The sequence below is a fragment of the Labrus bergylta genome, chromosome 8 (genome assembly GCF_963930695.1).
Source record: "Labrus bergylta chromosome 8, fLabBer1.1, whole genome shotgun sequence".
Lineage (NCBI taxonomy): Eukaryota > Metazoa > Chordata > Actinopteri > Labriformes > Labridae > Labrus > Labrus bergylta.
This window is the reverse complement of record NC_089202.1, coordinates 15799526-15824861: the sequence shown is the minus strand read 5'-3', so window position 1 is coordinate 15824861 and position 25336 is coordinate 15799526. Positions and strand designations below refer to the sequence as shown.

At 38.3% G+C, this 25336-nt stretch overlaps 3 protein-coding genes across 3 annotated transcripts; 1 reads left to right on the top strand and 2 right to left on the bottom strand.

The window, feature by feature from the left end:
* The first annotated feature begins 362 nt into the window (after positions 1–362).
* On the top strand, positions 363–10517 carry LOC109996318 (meprin A subunit beta). Its single transcript, XM_065958020.1, has 19 exons — positions 363–440; positions 606–681; positions 1353–1371; positions 1468–1506; positions 1626–1648; positions 1744–1828; positions 2943–3060; positions 3649–3827; positions 4251–4469; positions 4969–5136; positions 6341–6568; positions 6690–7139; positions 7228–7401; positions 7517–7619; positions 8725–8754; positions 9063–9107; positions 9571–9618; positions 9892–9936; positions 10040–10517. The coding sequence occupies exons 2-19, from the start codon at positions 619–621 to the stop codon at positions 10116–10118; spliced, it is 2115 nt and encodes a 704-aa protein (XP_065814092.1). The 5' UTR covers positions 363–440; positions 606–618; the 3' UTR covers positions 10119–10517.
* Positions 10518–11140: 623 nt separating this feature from the next.
* Positions 11141–15692, bottom strand: tomm40 (translocase of outer mitochondrial membrane 40 homolog (yeast)). The gene is made up of 9 exons (XM_020650369.3): positions 15548–15692; positions 14683–14915; positions 14399–14559; positions 13641–13742; positions 13415–13520; positions 12482–12604; positions 12168–12244; positions 11776–11878; positions 11141–11655 (listed from the first exon to the last, which is right to left on the bottom strand). The coding sequence occupies exons 2-9, from the start codon at positions 14894–14896 to the stop codon at positions 11516–11518; spliced, it is 1026 nt and encodes a 341-aa protein (XP_020506025.1). The 5' UTR covers positions 14897–14915; positions 15548–15692; the 3' UTR covers positions 11141–11515.
* Positions 15693–16547: 855 nt separating this feature from the next.
* On the bottom strand, positions 16548–25297 carry ddx61 (DEAD (Asp-Glu-Ala-Asp) box helicase 61). The gene is made up of 13 exons (XM_020650345.3): positions 25138–25297; positions 23403–24238; positions 22986–23049; positions 22742–22846; positions 22082–22211; positions 21653–21799; positions 21310–21404; positions 21105–21227; positions 20896–21024; positions 20287–20467; positions 19930–20031; positions 19592–19795; positions 16548–19025 (listed from the first exon to the last, which is right to left on the bottom strand). Exons 2-12 carry the CDS (start codon positions 23579–23581, stop codon positions 19599–19601), a joined length of 1452 nt encoding a protein of 483 aa, XP_020506001.1. The 5' UTR covers positions 23582–24238; positions 25138–25297; the 3' UTR covers positions 16548–19025; positions 19592–19598.
* Positions 25298–25336: the final 39 nt, after the last annotated feature.

Sequence of the window (25336 nt, the reverse complement as noted above, 5' to 3'; positions counted from 1 at the left end):
TGATTTGATTTGATTTGATTTGATTTGATTTGATTTGATTTGATAAAAAAGTTAAGATAAAATCAGAAATAATTTTGCATTGATTAAAAAAAATCCCCTTAAGACCAGAGAAGTCACCTGTTCTCATTCCATTCAAGTAGTTTCTCTCCCTCCTTTGGGTGTCTTCACAGAAATATGTTAATAAGCTGATGTGCAGGAATTCACAAAGTGTCTGACAATGACTTTGTCAGACACTTTGTGAGGTATTTTTTAAACAATGATTCACCTTGCCCTGACTACATTTCTCAGAAATGTACACGGAAGTATTTTTACTGACTGGTAAATGTACACAGACGTTTGCTTACTGACTGGTAATAGCCACACTTACAGCTCTCATGTCACAGTTTCTCATTTGCAGTTCAGAAGGAAGACACAATCAGACAGGCAGGAGATAATCTCAGGTGGGCATTTTCTATCCCCCTTAAGAAGACAAAAAAATAAGAAATTTCAAATCAGGTTAAATAAAAAATGTGTATATTCTAGCAACTTTTATTTTATCTCAGTAAACTATTTCCACCCTTGAAAAAATCTCTAATTTCTAATTTTTAATTGACGTCTGGTCCAAGAAGTGCTCCAAGGATGAAGGGCTTCATTTTCCTTCTGGTGACCTTCGCAGTTTCATCGGTTTTACCCCAAGAACAGGTATGAGTTATTTATTTATTTTATTGGTATTGCCGTCAATTTAAGATGTATTTAATGATATTCTCACAATAAACTAGGATTCATTTTCTTAACTGAGTAACAACCTGTAGTTGAATCCAGTCACTACTCAGATTTTAAAACAGACTTTGGAAATATTGAAGAATCCTGAACACAGAGTTTCAATTTGAGCATGTGAATATACTGACAAAGTAAGTAGTGATGTTCATCAATAAGCTGCATAGAGAGTGCAGTGATGCTGTTTCTTATATTTTTCTTATACCTCTTTAATATTTCTCTTATGCTGATTTATAGCTTCTAGTCACTTTTTAGAGTCAGGTGTCTCTAAACCCAAAGGTTGGGGGTTCGATCCCCAGCTACTGCAGCAACATGTCAGATGATTCCTTGGGCAAGACACCTAACCACGAATTGCTGCCGTTGCTTCATCTGCGGTGTATGAATGTGTATGAAGCGGATTAGTTACTTCTAATGGACACTATACATAGCCTCTACCGTCAGTGTGTAAATGTGTAGGTGTGTCATGCGGTGTAAAAGCGATTTGAGTAGTCAAAAAGACTAGAAAAACTTTATATAAGCTCAAGTCCAAATAAAATTCATATTGTTTTCTGTAATCTAATATGCCCAGATATGTTTTTGTGTGTGTTTTTTGACAGAGTGAATCAGAAATAGTGGGTAAGCTTATTTGATATTCTTCATTGGATAAATGAATTACAGGAATCTTTTAATATTCATTGTTACATATTGGAACCATGTCTTCTGTGTTTGTAGATCTCTGGGAAGATAAGGACATCGCAGCAGCAAACAAGGGTAAAAACATAAAATCACTGTATCTTTATAAATGACCTCACAGTGGGAACTTCTTCTGTGAAAGAACACTTTCAGTAATTGTGATCAAAAAGTCACCCACTTCTTATTCTTTATCTTAGATTTACAACATGATGATATCAAGGTGAGTTTAGCATTTCTCTAATACTGTAAGTCATTCAAATGACATACTGTATGTGTGTTTATGTCCTCTAATAGTTTTTTTTTTGTAAATCTTAGAAATACGACATTCAAAGGAGTGTTACTAATTATGATGACGATCTGTGGCCAATCCCAGTCCCTTATATTTTGGACAGCAGCCTTGGTAAATATATTTTTCTATTGCATAATAACCTTCAGTATTTGTAGGTGTGTGAGGGAGGGGCACACTTGTGGGATGAGCTTATGGAAGTTATAGAAATATAATGCTCAAGTGTACAGGAGGAAATAATGTTCAGTCATCACGAAGCCAAACAAGCCGTTTGCTAGAATTGATAAACTCCTGTTAGGAACTTTAACTTTGTTTAGATTTTGGCACCCCCCTGTGGACAAAACAGAACAACTTTGCTTATTTTGTCCTTCATGTGTAAGCAGTGTTTTAACAGTCACAAAACCTGCTCTAATAACAGTGGTATGTATCACTCATCAGGAATCTTTGCAGAGACTGTTGAGCCATTGTGCTGATAATAAATTAATCTGACACCTACCCCCAAGCAGCATTTTCAGGCATTCACTACAACAACATAGAGATCATCAAACTTGTTTACCTTTGTGGGTCATAAATAATTATCACTATTAATATTAGCCTGTTTCATGCTTAACCCTCCTCACAGGAACTTCAAGGTTAGAGATGTTAATATACATAGTGCTAACACAATGCAGGTGTGCAAAACCATCACCCATGCCAGTCTGACCGAATACAGGGTGCTTAATCATGGTGCATTCAATTTGATAACTCCTTTGCGCAAATGCGGTGGGAGGGGGATTGGAAGTGTGTCGCTTGAGGAGAGCGGAGGCTTCACTGTGGCGGAGGTGTTGCCAAACAGCATTTTGTTTTGGTCTCATGCTGGTGCTCAAGGACAACATCTACTGGATCAAAAAGTTGCACATTCTTTAATGAATGCTCAGTCCAGTTCTGTACTTCATGTAACAATAGGCTAAGTGAATGACTATGAGAATTTGTGATAAGTATTGCCAAGATTTGTGTGAATGTCTTTTTTTTCCTTGTTTTTATTTCCATGTTTTGTTGGCTTGTTTTTAGTCTCGGATTGAAATTTGTACATATAATTTGTGAATTTGTGGTGTATGTTAAAGCTGTAAAAAACAATGAAAAACATAATGGTCATAACATTCACACAGTATAGCATACTATCTACTAATTGATTTTAACTTCAATTTCTTTGTTCCTTCCTTAACACGATTCCCATGAACAACGGAAGACTTGAATGCGAAAGGCGTGATCATGAAAGCCTTTGACCAGTACAGACTGAAGTCATGCATTGACTTTGCAGAAAGGGACACTGAGAACTTTTACATTAAAGCCCAAAAGTTAAACGGGTATGTATGGCATTTTGTTTTGATGTTTTGGTAACACTTAACAAAAAGGTACACACATTTTGCATAGCTGTATGGACTATAGCAAATAAAACTAACTGTTAATAATTAGTTAACTGCTATATAGTGGGTAACTCTAGGGCTCAAACAGATTTATAAGTCTATAAAATGTGAAGAGGAGTTACTCACTGTCAAACCAATAACTAATGGTTAACTAGTAGACTTCCTCATGGTTCCCTCGTTACTATGCAAAATGTTTTGAAGTTTTACCAATTTTTTCTTATTTTCTCTATTCTCCATCTTTAGCTCTCATTGTCCACCTAAATATAAGACCACAGTAGAGCCAATAAAGACATTCACCGAGTTGTGTTTGAACATATTTGGCATTCTGTATGCATCTATGTATGTGTTAGTAAATGAGATGGCACATATTCAGGCATGTAAGAAATATGGATGTTTGATATAATACCTTTTCTTGTTCATTAAGGCAGTTCTTTCACATACAGAACATCTTGAACTTGTAAACAGGCTTTGGTAAAATACTGGCATGGAGCTTATTCAATGACAGGTGCTTTTTTTCCTCCTTTTTAGATGTTTTTCATATATCGGACGAGTAATACCCAATGGCCAAGATCTCTCCATTGGGCAGTTCTGTGATGGAATTTCCACTGTTGAACATGAGTTCCTTCATGCTCTTGGCTTTTTCCATGAACAGAGCAGATATGACAGAGACGATTTTGTGACCATTAATTTCGAGAACATCCGAACAGGTTTCATTATAAAACCTCTATTCTTACACTCTTGATCTTTATATGAGTTATATCCAGGTGTACCTACATGGGGCCTAGAAAGGGTTTACAAATGATTAAAAAACTTTGTAACACATTAATGAAGTCTGATTAATTTAAAAAGTATTCCAAATTAATTTGTCAATTGATAAAAAAAAAGCTAATTTAATTGCAGCCTTTGTCTGACAATAAATATGTAATTCTTAAAAAATATTTCTTAATATCTCTGTATTATTAACAGTATTTCTGTTGATTTCAACTTTAATTTGTCATTTCACAACAAAAAATCTTGCATTCATGAAGTTTAGTTATATTTTATAACTCGATTAGTGAATTGCTCTTGAACCATCTCTGCTCTGGTTTTAATACAGTTTACTGCAGCTGACTTTTATATGTGTCATCAAGGGTACGAGAATAACTTTGAAAAAGTCAGCAGTGAAGATAGCACCACCAACGGAGTCCCATATGACTACTTATCTGTGATGCATTATGGAGAAAAATTTTTCACCAATGGAAATGGGTCGACAATAACAACCAAAGATCCCAAATTCCAGTCCGTGATTGGTCAAAGACTGGAAATGAGTCCCAGTGATGTCAAGGAGCTGAACCTGCGCTACCAATGCAGTAAGTGCATCCATCAAGTCAAAGTTATGCAATAGTACTTCCTCCACCACAGGCTATTTCATGGAACCAGGGTCTAAATGTATTCAATACATTGAGCCTTAAAGACACATCATCATCCCCATTTCACAAAAAGGGGTGCTTTTCAGTGGTTCACAAAATTGCTTCAAATGGCCAGTTAATCAGCCTGTCACTTATTTGGCAAAGTTTCAAGGGATTTTAGTGACTGGAGGTATTGTGGAATGAATTATTGTGGTCATGGTCAGCAAAAGCTGAGCTTTTCTCCAATGTTTTGAATTTTGACTGCAGTACCCATTTTAAACACTAGGTGTTAAGAGCTGCATATTGCTCCTTTGATTATGTATATTTCTACATATACATGTATGCTTGAATAGCTGTGATACATCATTTAGTAGCTAGCTGAGAAGATTTTGTATTTTGACATGAAATACCCAAGTCAACTGATATTCTGCAATCCTGTGTTCTTGATTCCCCTCTACAGACTCGACCATTGCCTTTAAGATGTACTGTGGCTTCTCTAATGGAAACATGTGTCAAATGAATAGCTGTTCACAGAGCAACAAAGGCTGGAAAAAGTCCAAATATGTTGCTGCTGGTCCTACTTCTGACCACACCAATCTACCTGGTGGTGATGGTACACAATCTGTTGGTAAGATTGCTAAGAGTAAAAGTATGCTGCAGTTCAGTGAAATTAAATTATTAAGTTTTCATGATATTTAAATTATTGAGGGATATACATCGTGCTCATTATATTTTTATTGAGGGGGATATTGGGGTACTTTATAGTTTAAAAAACTTTTTCCGAAGAAGCCTTTTGAAAAGTCTGATTACCTTTTGGATCCAGCTGTGAAACACAATCAAGTAAACACATCCAGAAAGTATCTATGGATTTACAAAACACTTTAAATTCAAGCAAAAACAAATGTGGCACAGCCTGAGTTGGATACACAAAGGAAAGCAGATTGAACCAACATTATTTGAGAAACAGCTAAACATAACTTCTGCTAGCTAGCAGGTGCCTGCCAGCTGTAGATTATGTTAGCCAGAGGCTCACTTCAAAAAACAGACATGACTTTTCCTATTAGTGCAGGTCATATAGTTTGTCATTTTTTCATCATCCTTGTCACCCTCCACGTGTTGCATCACATTGTTGTTTATAATGTTAGCATCGTCATTGCTAGCAATTAGCAGCTTGTGACCTTCGCAATCTTGACTTGGTCCACAAAAAGCTGAATAGCACAAACCTATTTTACTGAAACGATTCATCACTACCTACCTTGATCCTAGAAGTTTGAGCAACTTAATTGATGTTTTCCAACATATTCAAACTCTCTTGCAACTATACAAACTCACCAATTAAATGACACCATAAGCAGCCCAGGCTTACACTGTGGTTGTCACTCTCATTGGTGGAACTGTATATACATATATTATACAAAAACTTAAAGTTCCTAAAAAAATGTAATCACATAATTACAAGGGGGAGAGCACAGGCAATAAAAAAAATAGAAGTCATTGAAGCTCCCCATAAGTTAAGTCCAACCATTTGGAGCTCCCCCTACTGACTGGATTTGGTTAAAGTTATTTAACCAACCTCCTCCATGTTAACAGATTGGACATGGGTCAAACTACAAAATCAAAACACGTCAAGTAATTTTTTTCTCAAACATGGCTTCTGTCAATTTTATTTATTTTAATGCTGATCTATGTACAAGGGTTCAATTTGAGACGTTTAGTTTATATTAGTCATTTGATGCTATAAAAAGTGTGTGCACCATATTTGCACCATATTGGGAGCTTAAGGGCCATCCATAAAATATTAACTCCTTGCAAAAACATTCTTTTTCAAACAGCTACAAGCAGTTACTTCATGCATGCAAGCACTGCATCAGGTAAGGAGGGAGACTCAGCCAGGCTGGAGACGAAGAGGATGAGTCCCAGTAGGGAATGTAACATTCAGTGTCTCCAGTTCTACTACTACCACAGTGGGAACGAGTCAGACGAGCTTAACATCTGGATCAGAGAGTTTGAAAGTGAAAATGACTTGAAAGGAACCGTCCGCCTCATGGGACAGATCACTGGTAATGTACAGCTGTATGATTATCTGTTCGGTTTTAAGACTGATGAAATTTGAATTGATATGATATATGCCCTCTTATACTCACATAATAAAATTTAGTAATCAAAAAACTCTTCCTCAAGGTCCACCCAAAACTCACTGGCAGCTCAAGCATGTTTCCCTGAACGCCACCAAGCACTTCCAGGTGGAGTTTGAGGCTCGCAAAGGAGCAGGAACTTCTATGGGCGGATTCTCCATTGATGACATCAACCTGTCAGAGCTTGAATGTCCACATGTCACACTGCAGTTTGATGATTTTGAGAAACTTTTGAACACTAGTGCCTATGGAACCACACTGTACAGCCCGCGGCAGTACTCCACTGACGGCTATGCTTTTGTTGTTGGGATTAAGCTGTATGAGGATTTTTTCGGCTTGTTTGTGCAACTCAGGTCTGGAAAATATGACGACCATCTGGTGTGGCCTGTCCCACATAGGCATGTGACCTTCCAAATGGTGGATCAGACCCCAAACATCCAGCAACATATGTCAAAGCAAAGGGGTATCACCAGTGACATGAGTGCATCTTACTATGGTAAGAAATGTATCTATCTTTAGCACACTTTAACAGAACTTCCTCTCTGAAAATTTGCACTCAGTGTTTCATATGATTCCATTTACAGGCATCCTTAACTGGGGCAACCCACGTTTGCACGGAACTTCATTTGTAGATGGGAATAATGAGACCATCTATACTGGACCATTGCTTGGCCGAATTTTTTTTGCATATTTGGAAGATTTGAAAACTAGACAATTCCTGAAGGGAGGGAGTGCTGTTTTCACCTTCACCTTCCAAGGCAGGCTAACAAAAATGTTTTCTTTATCTACTAAACATGATCACATAAATATTCGGCAAGAAACTTCACTCAAAATTCTGTGTGCAACACTACTTACAATTTCTTCTTTTGCTAGATATCACAACTCTGGTAAATGGAAGTACGCTGCCATGTCCTGAATTGAGACAAGTGCCAATGAGACTTCCTTCAGATCCAGATGTTGGCCCATGCTTATCAGGGTAGGTCACTAGCTTATTAGTAAAACAGCTTAAAATATTTTCAATTAGCATTAGAATGTCCATAATATGCCATTTATATTATGCTTTACAGTTTAGACAATCCCACTCATGACTCCTATCTTTATATTTAGGGTTAGGGTTATTGAGAGAAACAAGCTTTAAGGTCACATATTATGCAAAACACACTTTAACATTTTTTTCAAACACTAATTTGTGTCCTAATATATGTGAGAAAAGACCATCCTCTCTGTCTTTTACCTGCTCCACCATTCAGAAAATGTATGCGCAAACAGGCCTTTTGGAGATTTTCCATTTTGTGACATCACAAAAGGCAGTAATGCGTCCCCCTGGCGGGTGAGACTCCCACAGCTAGGTGTTTGTGTTTGGGGCGTGGTGGAACACAGCACATTTGCATTTTAAGCTACAGACACACGGAAACAGCCTTTTCTGAGCAGGGCCGAAAATAGAGGGGTTTATATGCATGATCAAATACAGAATCAGAGTTGGTTTTGGCAAGTGACAAAAAGACACAGACATGTTTTGGGGAGCTCTGAAATTTATTTAAACTTGTTATTTAGGACAATAATATTTGACCTCTAAGTCCAGAGAGGATTCAAAATCAAATGCACTCGGAAAAGTAAAAAAAAAAAAAAAGGCATATGTTTATTTTCTTATATTTGCTTCATTCGTGAATTTGCACCATTTCTCTCCTGAAAGAATTTGTTGTTGTTGTTTTTTTGTTTCTGTGGGTTTGCCCTTTTCACTTAACAAAAGTTGACCACCATCAAAAGCAAAGAAAGGTGATTGATAGGAAAGCTCTTTCCTTCACCTATGAAAAAGTTTTGAGTTTGATCTGCTGCCCTCAGGGGGATACTATAGAATATCTGTGTTAAATAAAACGATTTATTAGGGGTTATTGTATACCAAATACATTGAATGTGGTCACAAAGTACAGAAAACCTTAATATGAGTCTTCTAATATGCACTTACTGCTATTTAAGTTGTGATTTTTATCACAAGGACATGGTTGTGTTTATAACTTCCTGGTTGACAAAGATCTGACTCAGCTGAACAATAAAGTGTATTCTTTTTTTTTTTCCTTCAGGACCCCTCCTCCAAAGACGACCATAGACATGTAATTACATTTTCTCATATTTCAAATGTACACAGTAATATGTCAGCTGTAAAATCAGTGAGCTTGTGAAGTGTCATTTCAAGTTGTTGGGACAAATCCAGCTCATAATTTTTGGCACTGATTTTGGTATCAACATTTGATTTATTTTCTTTTATTCTACGCATTTTACAGGACCTATCCTCCCACCCAGCAGCAGCGTTTATAGCCTTTTTAGTTATCAAATTAACCAGTTTGCATTTAAAAAAGTGCTGCATTGATATCAAAATACAATTTTAAATTGCCTTCAAATGATGCGATGCATTTTACAGGATCCATCCCACCACCCATCGTCCTCCTAGAACAACAGATGAATGGTATTTAGATTCAATCACATTTCAAACTTTTAGTATGTTGGTAAAACAGTGAGCTTGTAAAGTGCCATTTCATCCACTCTTTGCAGAAACACCTTGTATGTTTATATCAAGCGATAGAAATATATTTCGGAAATTCACTGAGGGTGGGGGGGGGTATCACAGGGGTGGCAGTAGCTCAGTCTGTGGGGACTTGGGTTGGGAATGTGGGCCAGTTACAGAATGAAAACCGGAATTTCCCTCAAGGATTTAATGAAGTATGTAAGAAATAAAAATAAAAAACCTTATAACAAGATCTGAGCTGTAATTTTGAGAGGGTGCAGCAGTGTATTCTTTGCAACCTGCTTTTTTTCTTCTACATTTCTGAAAATTTGCAATAACCACTCTAAGTACAGTACATTGAATTTAATTAAGCATGACATCTGGTTTGTGTTTTTTCTTAAATATGATGCTTTGCATTTTACAGGATCCATCCCACCACCCATGGTCCTCCTACAACACCAGATGAGGACAAGTAATGACATAAACTCACATTTCCCTCTTGAAGTGTTTTGTTAGCTCAAATATATTTGCTGTTAAGTCTCATTTAATGCTGTAAAGACATCTCCAGTTAAAAACCTCTCTGTATTAACATGTGACACAGAAAACAAACTAATTATTCATCATTTAAAGAAGGCCAAAGTAGCTGTATATGAATTACGTATGTAAAAAAAGAAAATGTGGTGCATTAATTTTCTAAATGTTTTTTTTTTTTTTTTGCCTTAAAATGTTGCACTATATTTTTCAGGCTCCTTCCCACCACCTTTGGTCCTCCTACAACAACAGATGACAGGTGACACAGAGGAGCATTTTTCATAGCTTCATGCAGCATCTGTCATAAAACTTGAGTGGATCATTTATTTATTTATTTATTTATTGTCTTTCCCTTGCTACAGCATTTTTGGCTTCGCTCCTGGTTTGGCATCCTGCCCTGTCCTCACCTTCCTGCTTGCACTGATGCTCCTGATACGTTGATGTGCATCTTGTACCATCCTTCTACTGCTTATGGAAGAGACCATTGAATGTGCCTAAGTAGATCATGACAAAGCGCTTAAAAAACAAATTGTAACGGCTGTAACGTTTCTAATGAAGAAGGCTGCAGTGTTTCTAATGAAGGAGAAGGCTGCAGTGAGTTCTGAACAGTTTGTAGTTACTGATCAGGGATCTATTGAACACAAGCTACCACATGGAAGATTGATTTTTATTTTACTTTTGGTGATGGGACCATGTTTCTTTTATAATCTTTTATGAATAGTTCTTGAAATCTGTTCACTAAGTTGTTGGGGATTCTTGCTAAGCTCTGTTCTGTTGCTATGCACTTTTAAAAACATTTTGTGTCTTGTGGAAATAAATAAAAACAGGCGAACACAATAATGTGTATATTAAATGAATCTTTAAGCATTTAACACAGTTCAAACGTCATAAATATGTGTGAACAAAGAACTAGCGTTCTTCTGTTTCCACTTATTTTTATCAAGGTGTAAGTGATGGGTGTGTGCATTTAGCCTCGAGTCTTGCCTCTGACATTTGTTTTCAGAAACATGCTCAACACTGAAGAATGGAAACCACTGCAAATAGGACACAAGCAAGAATGTAGTAATGTTGCATGTTGTTGGTATGAAGAAAAATCACCTTGCAACACTCCAGTCCCTTTGTTTTGTTGAAAATGGTGATCAAGTGCAATCCTCTTGTTCACCATTATCCACCAAGTCATTTAAAAAATATTAATTAAAACACATTTTCTAAATGAAGAATTAAAAAAAAAAAAACCTGACGTGGTCATTAGACCTGGATATAATTATTTGCACGGTATAAGCCAATCAGTGTTAGTGTACATCCTCAGAGGTCTTGTATGATTGAGATACACATAAATAAATGTGAAGGATGGATCCTTAGTGTTAAAGGATCCATCCTGACAGTCCTGACAAGGTTAAGCTGAAGTCATATAAATAACATTCATATCACATAACTCCTGGAATAGAAAACATCACCACATCCAGCTTTTACAAAAAGTAATGACATTTATTTAAACCCATCAGTCATGATCACCATATATTATTTCTAACCACTTACTTTGATTTTCACATCACATGATCTCATGCATCACTGATGCCCTCTGACATACACCTCTCTAGCCTCTGGGTATATGAAATACACCATAAGGGAAAGACATTTGTGCTACAGAATGTAGGCATGGCTTGGCCAGTCCTGGCTCCTTGGGTATTCGTCTTTGTCTCTCTGTCAGCCTCAGAAATCACAGTTGAAAGAGAGTCTCTGAGTCCAATTTATAAAAAGTCCAGGTTCCTGTGTGTCTCTGTGCCGGTCCAAGCTTGGCCTGCGAGCTCACTCCAGGCAGCCCCCTCCCAGCACATCTAGCCGATGGTGACACCGAAGCCACACTGGAACTTGTGTTTGCGATGGTTGAGGAAAGCCCCTAAGGCTAGTGTGAGAGGCAGCGGCAATAACTTCTTTTCCAGAGTCGCCCCGACCACCCAATTGCTGTCAACAGTGCCTGGGGGGACAAAAGGTAAAGGAGTCCTTTTAAGAACAAACCTATATTTATTTTCTAATATTCAAACATTAGTTACTTCCCTTGTGTTGCCAGGAAACTATTCAGACCGTCTTTGTTTACCTTTAAAAAGCAGGTTAGCTTTGGGGACGTCCAGCTGGTAAGCCAAGGATGTTGTGGTCTCTTGCATCCGTGTGCTGGCTTCAAATTCAACACCTATCTGCAGCTGTATACAAGAAAAGTTTAAGACTAGGTCGACATTTAATAGGGTATCACTTAATAAAATACTCAATTCAAACATGTTCGCATAAAGAACGTGCTCTTAACAGCGACTCAAACAGGTTCAGAACGTACAAACAGAGAATTTAAGAACTGTTTTTATTTATACTTGAAAAGAAGGAGCCGTCTTTAAAGCTCATCTGCAGAATCTGAAACTAAAATAGTATTTGAGAAAGAGACAAACCATAAGTCAAAAAAAAAAACCAACAGCTATGAACCTGTATTACTGTCAGTACCTGATCATTGGCTCTGTGATAGTATGTAGCATGAGCTCCTGCTCCTCCTAGAGTCAACGTAGCAACATAATTGTCACCTGCAGAGGAAAAAAAACAGATTTTTAACAGCCATGTTAGACAAGATAAAACGATAAAATGGAATCAGGCGTCCAGTTATACAAATATTGAAGACACGACTGGTAAGTGAATTGGCTTGACATTACTTATAAAAGTGTAACAGCAGAACAAGATTGTAAAAAAAAAAAAAAAAAGATACTATTGAGATGTAATATCTCTTGCAGAGCACAGTTCAATAGACACAGGGTGGATCTTACCTGTGTACCTGCCCAGGAGGGAGGTGACAGCTCCTTCTTCCCCTGGTCTCCTATGGTACACCATTTCACCACCCAGAGCCAGTCCTGGTGTGATCGACTGGAGATAATGGGCCACCAAAATGCCTGAGGAGAAATAGTTTAAGGCCATCTATTATGTATTAAGTTCAGTGCCTTTCTTTATATGTAAAATACATTTCATCCCTTCTTTTGGAAATTCTAGCATTTAGTGTTTTTTCTCTTCCAGGTCATTTTATTATTCAAGCTGCACATCGTCCTTCTTACTACTTTGTTGTTTTGTCTATAAACTGTAACAATACTTTAAAACGCTAAAAAATGTCCTGAAGTCAAAGACGACAACTTAAAACTTCCAGTCAACTAAAATCCTTTCCCCTTATTAGAAAAAGTAGCAGCATACAAAACATTCAAGGAGCAACTCTTAGCATCAGGTAGCATATCAGGTAGCATCACTTAGAATGGCCCCTCTACGTTATCTTGTAACGTAAGCCTCTACAACCAGGATGCTCTTGGCAAAAGGAAAAGAAGCACAACTTGGTAACACCACTTTCTACCTTAAGTAGACCCAGTGTTTCTGTAGTTCCAAAATGTCAACCAGGCTGAATAGTACTCTTTAAAGAGGCATGATTGACCAGCTAAAACAACTTTACTGAATTAATTATTTTGAATCTTGGCCACGAGTATTGTGATAGCTTGTGAAAAATAAGAGGCTGGATTTTGTGTAATACAGATAGAATTTAGACATATCAAAGACTGTATCATAAGATATTCTTTAATGAAAGGACTCAGTACAAGATGAGGGTTAGGGCTAAGAAACAATCCCATCAATAATGTGTTTTTATCTCACTGAACAAACCCCTTAGAACTCGTTAGTAGGATTTACCAACCTATACAACAAAAAAAAAAACATGATCATACCAGAGCCGACAAGTACATCTGGATTGCCGAGTGTCACAGCAGAAGTGAAGTCCTCGCCGCGATACTCCAGGTCACACTGCCAATTCACAAATTTTTGCTGCTGAGTCTGCAAAACAAAAAGGAGATTTTTTTTTTTTTTAAGTTGAGACCGTAATGAAGATGTCTGTAACACTGATCCTTTTTATGTCAACATCTGAAGGCATGTTTCCTCAACATCTCTACTTACCTGGATGGCTATTTTGGAGCGCACAGCAGAAGTGAGCTGGTGGATGATCTGCGCATTCAAGCTGCCAGTGTTGTCCATATCTCCAACAATGACTGGGAATGACTAAAAGGGAAATCAAACACACTTTTGTCAGCTTTCAGGTCATGTAGATAACTCGTAAGAGCTGTGGAGCAGTATTTATAATCATGTGAGCTCCTCGTGGGCAAGACGAGCCCTTTTAATAGAAAGATTCTGCAACGAAGCTCCGCCGGCAGAGGGGGGATTACTTCACCCCCCAGTTAAGGTAAGATGTCACAGGGGCGTAAATACAAGTACCTTATAACAATTGACTAACTAGTAATTAAGTACCTTAAAACAAACATTTGTTTTCATTCTTTTTATATGAAGTAAAAAAGGTTATAACATTTAAAAGGAACTATTTTACTTTCCATGAAACTAAAAGAAAGGTTGGAAAATTCAGTGTTGACAGAAAACCTGAATATTACTTCATATCAATGACAGCATAACACTGGTGATGAGGGACATGTCGAAGATTTGAAGCTTTATAAAGGTTTGACTTTATGAGTCAAATTTTAGAATTGGTTGATGGAGCAAGATGCGAGAGTTTAACTCTTTTGTCTTATAATCAAATCAAAGAGAGCATTAAGACCATTAAGAAATAAGAAATGCATAAATACATATTCAGACTTCTGCTATCATTGGGAGGAATTACAACCTACAGCTCAAATTGTCAAAATCATTCAGTGTTGGGTTATTACCTCTGCTGGTCCAGTCTGTTTACTGCCCACGTAGGTGGAACCAAATCTATAACCGGATTCAGCCAGGGTGCTTAGTGTGACTGTATGGCTGACCTGGAAGTGGTTGCTCAGGCCTTTGTTGACCACTAACCGTACCCCTTCCATCTGCAGAGGGTACACCTCTACAGTAAGACAAAAAAAACAAAAAAACATGAGGATTTAAACGATTTCTTCTGAAAACGTCAACAAATATCAATTTCATATTTAAATTATGCAAGAGAAGTAACAGAAGAAGATTGTCTAACCTTTACATTTGCGGTGGCACTCCTCATAGGTTCCTGGGTTTGGGAGTGAGGACTCTGCATCTGCAGACTGTCCAGATCCTGATGTCGGAGGGACAGAAGACACTGCGGGCATAGTGAAGCCTGGAGGGACAGACACCAACCCCGGGACCCCTTGACTACCTCCAGCCGCAGCTGGGGCAGGACTGGGGGAGGTGGCAGCCAACACACTGCCCATTCTCTGAGACTGTTACAGACTGTGGGGTTAAGAGATGGATGGCGTTGAATTAATTCATCAGATTCATTAATTATAACAATGTAGTTTCATCAGACAGGTGCTGTCTTCCAGGCTCTTAAGATAATGCTTTAAAAACGTGATTCAGAGCTGCAGAGGTCACAAACTATTAATGTTTGATAAACCACATTAGTACATTGATTATTATCGTATGCACATGGGCTCAGTAACTTGAATTAGCTCAATTACATTAATTCAGTAAGCAGTCAGAGCTGCTATCAGAAACAGAACAGCAGGTTGGTTGTAGCTAAGGCCTTGTTAAATTAGACTTTCGACACATAAGAGGAAATTAAAACTCTAGTATCCACGGGTTCAACAGTAGCTTGCGGTTACCGTGAGCGTCTATATTTGGATATTAGTCAAAAGCTATTAAAGCGAAAGGCTGGCAGTGTTTAACCTGTCAAGGCTAAAGTTAGCTAGCATGGTTGGTTGTCAAGCTAGCTGGCTAGGTAGCCATGTGGAGACAACCACGAGATCTGTTCTCCTTCAAATGTTAACCTCAGTCATTAGAAACACGACGAGGAACGAAGTGACAACATCTACTCTGCTCCTATTATCAAACGATGTCTGTAATAGTACAATTTAGCAACTCACAGAGACGATTTGGTCCAGGGTTAGTTAGACACCGGTAAAGTTCACGACGTCGTTGATCGTAGTTGACATCCGCCCGCCTATTTCCTGTAACTCGTCCGCGGATTGGCTGATTTACATCTAACCTCACACCCCATTGGCTGAAACGGCAGCTTGGACAGCCCACTCCATGTGACATTGGAGGGGGTTCATCCGCCTAACATTCATTTCATTGAATCTCTTGCTGAATGACATTCCAAGGGTACACCAATAAGGGCCGCAGCGTTTGATATTTACAACATTTTGAAACTTGCATGCCATGTTTTATAAAAAAATATATATATATTTATGTGTACGAGCCTTTTATTTAAACATCTTAGAAAAATAAATACCCAGGGATACACTTTAAAATATTGTAATTACTCGCATGTCTAACGGCATGTCTGCTAAAAGATATAGTTGAATATTAATTTTGCAGTAAAACTTAAGTCCCTCAAAAGCTTAATGATCAAGGTCACGAGTCTTAAGGACTTTTGAACTGCATTGCGAGAAAACTTGTTTCGTGCTGCATTCAAGTGCTGCTCGGGTGATCAAAGATTCGTTCTTCCGACTTTCAAGTGTGATGTCGTGTTTTAAGTGTTTTCAGTTCGGAAAGTCATTATGTTGTAACAGCGAAAATCAGCGTTGATGCTACTAAGAAGATCAGTGAAATGTAACAGTTACAACGTTATATTTGAGCAAAAAGTTGATGTTCAATACATGAATTAATAAAAAACAAAAGACAAACATCGACAAAATATATTTTGGTGATGCAATTCTGAGGTCAAATCGGTAAATCGGGCACCTAATTATTTTCCAAGTTGTTGTTTCCGACTTAAGCAGGCGTTCGTGTGCGTTTTACACACGGGAAACTCGTTTTTCCGATGTGTGCGACGTCACATGAATGCAGCATAAGTATTGGACCAACTCCATCGTTACGAAGAAAATGTAGATTGTAAAATGCACACAGATTAAAAACAAAAAACACGTTTCAGTTGAACTTTAATTCTTTGAGGAGCTGGTGTGACACACTTAACAGAAAGTTTTTGCTTGTCTCTCGTAGCTTAAAAAAAATCCTTAAATCATTACATGAAGGTAGTTATTCTCCAAATTGCACTGATGGGACAAATGGTCTCAGATTACAAACTCATTCAGATGATGTTCAATAGTTTTGATCACATAACACATTTTTTAAGTGGCGACTGCTCTGAGGAATATAGGGGAGCTAAAAATCTAACATGAGAGGGTGCTCCAGAGTCAGACATGAAAACAACAGACAGGAACATACTATGGTCCCTTCCCTGTAGCTGTTTGGACAGAGTTGTCAAAGAAATGACAATATAGTCTCAAATTTAAGACGTACAGCTTCTGTGACATTGTGCTTGAGTCAAGATGTCAGGGGCTGCAATACATCCAGACAACAAGAACTGTTGTGGCTGGATAAAATAAAAAATAAAAAGCATTACACAGGGAAAATCTTTTCAAACACAAATTGTGCTTTAAATGATGAAGTAATATGGAAATGCTTGGGTGCCTTTTACCTGTAAAACAAGACTGGGACAAAAGTAAGCAGAGTTCTCCCCCCTTAGATTAAGGCACTTTGAAGAGAAGAGGGGAGCCAGAAACAATCAGATCAAAAATCAGATTCAGAATTATGGTAAATAAACCCCTTCCCATTTCGTTAATGTTAATAACTGACCATCTCAAACCTGAGAAAAAGCAGTATGGTTATATGACCTCAAAGCGGTCTAAGAAATGGAAATCAAAAAGCTGACTTCTGGTTAATAATGGATCTGTGCTTTTAAAAAAATGCATTGCAGAATCAAGTGTCACAACACTGATGTTTTCATATCAAACCTTGCAGTAAACTCTTTCAAATAAAAATAAAAAGTATTGAAGTTCATTATCTGCTGAAGCTGGAGCACCCTTATATACATGCACCTTAAGTGGTCCAGTTTGGTTCTGAAGCCATCTATATTGAATTGTAATTTTTTTCTTCCCTTTGAAAAACAACTCTGTTAAACTACAAATGACATGTGTTAATGTTACATGTGCCCTGTTATTTACCCCTGCATCCCCTAGCCAACAGTTACGGTGGCTAAAGCCAAAAAATCCTTTTCACTGAATGGCCAAATTAGAACGTAAACATACTGGTAGGTGTTAATGCAATATATAAATCAGCCACTCATTGCATGAACACATACAGACATGCTCATGACAGTTCAGATGCTCAGACCAACCTTCAGAATTAATTTGATGGCAGTGATCTTAACTAAAAAATGATTGATACGTTTCTCCTGAGATTTTCACACACAAAAACAGTCCACAGGGTTTACAGACAGTGGTGCAAAGAAAAAAAAAAACACATGGGTGCAAGCTGTGAGCGCTTTGTTAATGAGAGGTCAGAGGAGAATGGCCGGACTGGTTCAGGCTGACATGAACAAATAACCACATTTAACGGAAGTATGCAGACAAAGACAACTGAGACTAGAGACAAGATGAGACAAGATAATGGGCATGAAGTTCTGCAGCATCATGGCAGGGGTAGAACAGAATTTAGGTGTTAAATCATGCACCTGTTAACAGTGATGTTAAGAATATCTTTTTTGCACACTTACAGTATAGACATCATTCTAATACTAGAGCCTTAAGTATTATTTCTTACAGCATGCATCCCTTTTTAACCACTATCTACCCATCATCTAAGGCTATTTTTTGCAGGGTGCAATGCCAAATCAAATGGCCTCCACAGACAACAGATGTCAATAGTAACAGAGCACCAGTGAGATGAGGTCAAGCACTAAACGCGTCGCATGAATGGGCAGCTGAATAATCTGCAGCAAACGCATGTGGCTATCATGTCAACATGATCCGGTCCCTCTAAGGAATGTTTCCAGTACATTGTTGTACACATACCAGGAAAAATCCCAGCTGTTCTGGTAGCAGAGGGGGTTATCGAATTAAGTTGTTTCCAAGTGTTGTTAAATCAAGATTGATTTCTTTTAAAGCATCAACTGAAAAAGGCATGTCAGCAGAATGTAAGCATGGTCATTTATATTCTGACATCACAGCAACGATGTGAGGTGAACTCTCTTCTTTACGTCTCTTTGGTTTCACATTTTCATTGTTACAGCAAAGGAAAGGAAAAAAAATAAAATAACTGACAATCTTTTGTCGAGTGGCTCAGTTCAATAACAGACTTTAGCAAAAGGCCAACAACACAGGTACAGTGACCATGTCTGGCAGTGCGGCCAAAAAACGGAATAAAGTGGCTGTAAGCAGTGTTGACTTTACAGATGTACAAGACTGAAACAGAATATTCCTGTGAACTCAAAACAGAAAATGAAATCAAATCTAAAAATCGACCATTTTTGTGGCAAAGTGGAGAACAGAAATCTTCATGTTGGATGTTGCTTGATGCGTGGACAAGATCGTGTGCTTAATGCCAGGCACTGTGTTCCTCCTGAAAAACACAACACAAAGTGCAAGGTTAGAATATCTGAGACAACCGTGATAGAGCAACTGCTTTTTCAGACCAGGCAAAGCAGACAGCTGGCGGTGTGAGCTGATCAGCTCTGCCTGGGGCGAGTAGTAGTGCAGTCCAAAGAGAACGACCCCTCACCTTTAAATCCTGTTAAACTTCAGTTAATCTTCTTCATGCAAGAGGATATTATCCATTAGCAAGGTAGCTAGAATTTGGGCTCAATCCCAGCCACAATGTAGACAAATAGCTTATTTACTTTATGAATTTTCCATTATATAGTGATTTAAGAAAGGGAGAAGTATGACAAATTCCTGGCCTCACAATAAAAGGGGAGGGGCACAAACAAACAGCTACAAATCTCCCCTTCTTGCTCGACAACCTTCACAGCCAGAAAGAAAACAGTAGAGAAGTAAACCGGGTGAACTATGCAGAAACAAATCCTGAGCACATAACCAGGGAGCAACACTAAACTATTTCTGAGCTTCTGTAAAAACTCAGTCAATATTTTCAGTCATGGCTGGTTTCAGATGTTCAAGGGAACTGACCGTTTATTCAGATTGCTCCGAAGTCTCCGTTTTTGCCTTCATCATCTGGGTCAACAGAGTGAAACTCTGCCACATAAAGGCTCTTGTCAATGCTGCCGGGGATGGGCTTGATCTCAGTTACCAGTTGGTCCTCAATGTTCTTGAGGTTGTAGCGGTCCTCTGAAGTTATTAGATTGATGGCCAGACCCAAGTGACCGAAACGTCCTGAAAAACAAAACGTAGTGAATATATATACTCTAAGTAGCCCTTTTATTAAATAAATATGGGTGTGCCAGATTCTGCAATCTGTAGCTGTCCAACTTGACAATTTTGAAAGTATGTTTAAGTATAAACTTCACCTGATCTGCCAATGCGATGAAGGTAAGTTTCTGCACTTTTCGGGAAGTCAAAATTGATGACCACGTTGACTGCCTGGATGTCAATTCCTCGAGTGAAAAGGTCTAAAAGAAAAACAAAGAAAAGTCAGTCTGCCGACTTTTATTCTGTTTTCCAAACTTTTTTTCAGGACAGTGGACAGAGTAGGAGAGAGACAGAGTGGAGAAAGACTTGGAAAATGGAGCCACAAGTCGGACTTGAACTTGTGCCACCCCCCGCTTGGAGTACTAAAGCCTCCATAAATGGAGCGTGACCTTGCCGCTTGGCCACCTGCACCCCTTTCCAGTCTCATTTAAATGCAGAACTCTCTCTTCACTTACCTGTGCAGACCAGGTTTCTGCACAATCCATTCCTGAAGTCGTGGAACACACGGTTCCTGTATTCCTGCATCATCTTGGCGTGAATGTAGAAGCAGGAATAGCCCAGCTGGGTGATTTTCTTGGCAAGTAGCTCAACCCTTTGGGTGGAGTTACAGAAGATGATTGACTGGTTGATCTGAAGCTGCAACAGGAAACACACAGACCAATGGTTAAAGTCTTAAATTATTTTTCTTTCTGAAACTCAGGTATCCTCCTATAATAGACGGGTTATGATGGAGTGGACAAACAGCAGCGTCATGTAGCTCCTTGTTTCCTTGACTTCATACACTAAATGTGGCTCCTTCATCTGTTATTTAAAATCAGGTTTGTAATACTAGATGTAAATATTGTTTGGAGAGCAATGATCTTAAATACAATAGCTTTAAACAAACAATACCACTAAACAATAGTAAGTAAAAGTAATCCATGTTAAAAAAACAGAACTATCATATAATAATTCAGAACTTTCTGTCTAAAATCAAGTGATGCATATTTCATAGAACAATAATATGAATGAGTGGTATCAGGTGACTTTCTAAAGGACTCTTTTGGCAGGCCCTCAACACTCACCCTAGAGAAGAGCGTGTTGAGACAGTGGACCTTCTGTCGTTCCGTCACGTATGCGTAGTACTGAGTGATGCCCTTCAGTGTCAGTTCCTCCATCAGGTTGATCTCATAAGGCTTCTCTAGGTGCTTGCTCTGGACAAGATATTCACAGATTATTATTAAGTGCTTTTGTGGTTTCTACATAAAACTGAATCACTGTTCGAGGTTCTCACCATGAATGTTTGCACACTGATAGGAAAAGTGGCAGAGTAAAGCAGGATCTGGCGATCCTTTGGCAAGTAGCTGATGATGTCTTCAATCAGGACCACAAAGTCCTGGGACAGCAGCTTGTCTGCCTGATGACGAGATGTTTAAGAGGAAACATGTTAATAAATAAGACACCAATACTGAAGAGTTTAATCTTAGAGCTTCACCCACCTCATCCATCACCATCATTCTGGCTTTATCCACTTTAGCCACCCCCTTCCTTATCAGGTCCAATACCCTGCCTGGTGTAGCAATCACTACATGCACTGTTGGGAGATAAGGAGGTTAAAACAGCACATTAAATATTCTAATTAGAATAACTGCAAAAACACAACACTGAGGTAAAAAACAATGTTTCAAACAGAATTTTAAATACTTCAGTCAGCAGACTAAAATATGAGTACAAAGCTCAGAGAGAAAAGATAGAACCATCGGCCAAATTTTTACTTATGTACAGTTTTCTTTCTGGAAAAAACCCTTTATTACTTTACACATTCAAATGTACGACAGGCACCTGTCTCATCCAGACGCATGATATCATCCCTCAGGTTCGTGCCCCCTGTGGTAGCCATCACCTTGACCCCTCCGAGGTGCTTGCTGAGCTGAATGCTGATCTGGCTCATCTGCAGAGCCAACTCTCTCGTTGGCACCATTACTATGGCTGAAATGAGAAAAACAAAAAAAAACACAACAGGATGCTGATGAAATGCAAGGGCTAATGGGAAGTATGGAGAGAATTAAATGAACCATACCAAAAACCCTGTTTATCTACAGCAAGAAAAAAACAAGTTTTATTATTTTATGCTTTGCTTCCATTGAAAATACAGTTTTAAATAACGTAACTCTACAAGTTATGTTATACTCTACTCATTAAACTTGAAACCTGCATAGATTTATGTCTTCCACACCATAATTATCGCTATGAGAGGCAGCAGAGACTCACCCTGGATGTGATCCTTCTTCAGGTCTATCCTCTCCAGGAGAGGGATGAGGTAGGCTCCACTCTTTCCTGTGCCGTTCTTGGCTCGAGCGAGGATATCTCTGCCTGACAGAGCGATGGGGATGCTTTCCTCCTTTAGGCAGACAGACAGGTCCACAATCAGTAAAATGGCCACAATTAACTGGACATGGCTGACTTCATGCAATTAAGGCAAAAGCACAAGCAAATTACACTTTCTCCTACCCCTTAAGAATTCAAAACAGGGGGACAAAATAAACATTATTTGCTGTTGTATACAGTATGATTTTTTTTAACCTTACGTTTTAATTGGAAGAGGTGTAAAGATTTTTTGAGGGCAAGATGACAAAATGTGACTCTAAACCACAAGACTATAGAGCATACAATTCACGGACTAAACAGTGCTCATTTGGTAGGCACAAAAATAAGAGGTGGTTGTGGGATGGGGGTACAGTATTGAGAGAAATAGTACAACAAAATTCTAAATTAAACACCTTATAATGTTGGTGAGCAACATTTGTACACGGGCTAAAACAGCAGACTAATCGTTTTACAGGGTGAAGAGAATTTCATAATTCTGATTTTTGAAAGAGGCTCATGGATAAAATAAAATATACAAAGACCAAAGTCCTAATATTTGTTTACTTGGATTGGGGAGGGTTTCTCCCATCCCATCTCAAAGATCCCCATTAGAAGTTCTCGCTTTAGGCAGTAGTCTTCAAACTCGTTTCCCTTAGTTGAGGTCACGTCCTATCAGAAAAGACAAGAGCAAACACAAATTCAGTAACTCTAAAACATTAACATTCCTCAAGAAGACTGTGGAAGTGTCTCAGGGTTATAAAGAGAGAATCTGAATAATTACTCCTTTATTAAACAACTGTTATCTTACCGAAGTTCTCATCCTGGTATCCTTTGGTGGAAGCGCCAGGCACTTCTTCCAGTCATCACCAAACCTGTGTAAAAATTTGACAGTTTTAGTCAAAATGAATAAATAGAGCACTGACAATGAAGGGTTCTTAATTATATTGAACGCATGGAATTATATTTAAAACCATCGCTTAATATATCTATCGAAAACTTGGGATGCTGGCTGAGAGATGGATTGGTTTATGGAGACTTTATGATGACAACGTTTACAAGTTTCATCTCCTGGGAAAGCATAACAGCTATTTTAACATTTTGTAGATATTGTAGCGTGTAATACATGAAGCTAAAAAAAGGAATAAACAAACAAAAAAAAACAACATCTATACTATACAACAATTTCAATGGAGAGGTTAGAGAATGTATGTAACAAGGGTCTTACTTGATGCCCCCACTGCTCTGAGGAATGGTGGTTCTTTTCTGGAGGGCGTTGGGCTGTTGGAGAGGCACCAAGACTCCTGACTGTTGACCAGCTGGCTTGGTCTGTCCTCTGAGCTGCCCATTCGCTGGTTTGTTCAATCCAAACATCGTTGCTGGGTTTTCTGTTTTTGCTGTAGCCATGGGTTCAACACCTTAACTGGCAATGTATCTTCTTTTTTCTATTACACTTATATGCGGTTTGGCTCAAGCATCAGTGTGTACAACGTAACAAACTAAAACACTGGAAAGAATATAAAACTTTTTCTTGTCTCTTTCCTTTTTGCAGTGTAATGTGTACACAATCTGATGTTCAGACCTCTTGAAAAGAAGAAGTCTGTGGATGAAATCTGTCTATTTACAAGACGACTCTCCAAAAACGGAGAAATTAACATTGATATCAATAAATAAATCAAATATGTGACCAAAACACACTCTTATTCATCTTTCTTAAGAGATTTATATCCGCGTTTTCTCATCCCTACTTGAATGACAATGTGTTGGGTTCAAATATCTTGGCTTCTCAAGTCCAAGTATTGTATTTGTTACATTCAATTTGGCGAGTAGCAAAGTATGATTTGTTTGGTCGTGTTTCCCTTTCTATTGTTTTTGTTCCTTGAACATAGGTCTTCAAATGTCTCTGCTGTTACTTGATACAGCTCAGTAAGTATATTCCTTAGGATGGACACCCTTGCTCTCAATGGCAGTCTTGTTCCAGTTCTTTACTTCTGCAGCAAAATTTGAGATGGCAGTCTGCAAAGTGCTTTGGGGGACTGACCATCAACAAATAATCCAGCTCATCTGCAAGAAAACAATAAACTTTTAGGCACTGAAGGCTAACAAAAAGAGGCCAACACACTCAAACTCTCAGGAGAGAGGTGACACACTTAAAAGATCTGAATTAGCAATAGCTTTCGTTTAGGTCTCGTTAAACTGTGGCACAAACAACGCCACGTTTAAAAAAAAAAGAAAAAAAAGAAGAAGCCACCAAATGTCATCTGACAGCAGACTGGACTTAAATGTTTGTTTTAAAACTTAAAAAGTTAGTAAAACTTTCATATGCAACATTAAACACGCCGTCTTAACGTTGCAAAGTGCGTATTGACAGAGCGGCTTATTAAATACATTTAGGTCGACTATTAGAAACTCAACCATGACGTCTTTGTTGTTATGCCATGGACACGAGCTGAGCTAATGCTAACTGAAGCTAACAGCTAAAATCAACTGTGCGGATAAGTTATTTTCAAAGTTAGCAACTTAGCTTCTCCACTACGTAGCTCGTAGTTCAGCGAACATAACACAAAGTCGCTGTCTCGCAGGAGTTTTACCTCATTAACAAGTCGTTATCACCGATCCGAAACCAAAAAAAAAAAGAGAGATTGAAAGTGTTAAATTATAAAGTATTTAAGAAGCGTAAAAACTTTAAAAAAAGTGTAGCAACGTGGCTTTAACTTAATTTAGCTAGCAAGCTAACGTAAACGTCACTCCTAGTTCCGGTTTGAAGAGATAATCAAATTCAAACTGTTAATAAAAAATAAATAAAAAACCAACGTGGAGCTTCTCAATTTGTAAATGTTAACTAAACACTTTAATTTTATCCCACTTAACGTCAGAGTTAGCATGCTAGTGTTAGCTTTAGCAGTGTATCGTAACTTGTTCATCAATGACACTTTAAGTGAGAGAGACTCGAAACGCGCTACCTTCGTTTGCTACAGCCACTCGACGTCTTCAGTGTTTCATCGTAGTTAAAGTTATCTCGAGGGTTAATTTTTAGTTAGATTGATAGTCTCTGTTTGGAGAAATCCACCGAGTTGTCGCTCTTTTGTCTCTTCTTTCAGAATCGTTCAACATGGCCGCGCTGCCGTTTTTGGGCTGGATGTGGATCTCATCTTGACCAAT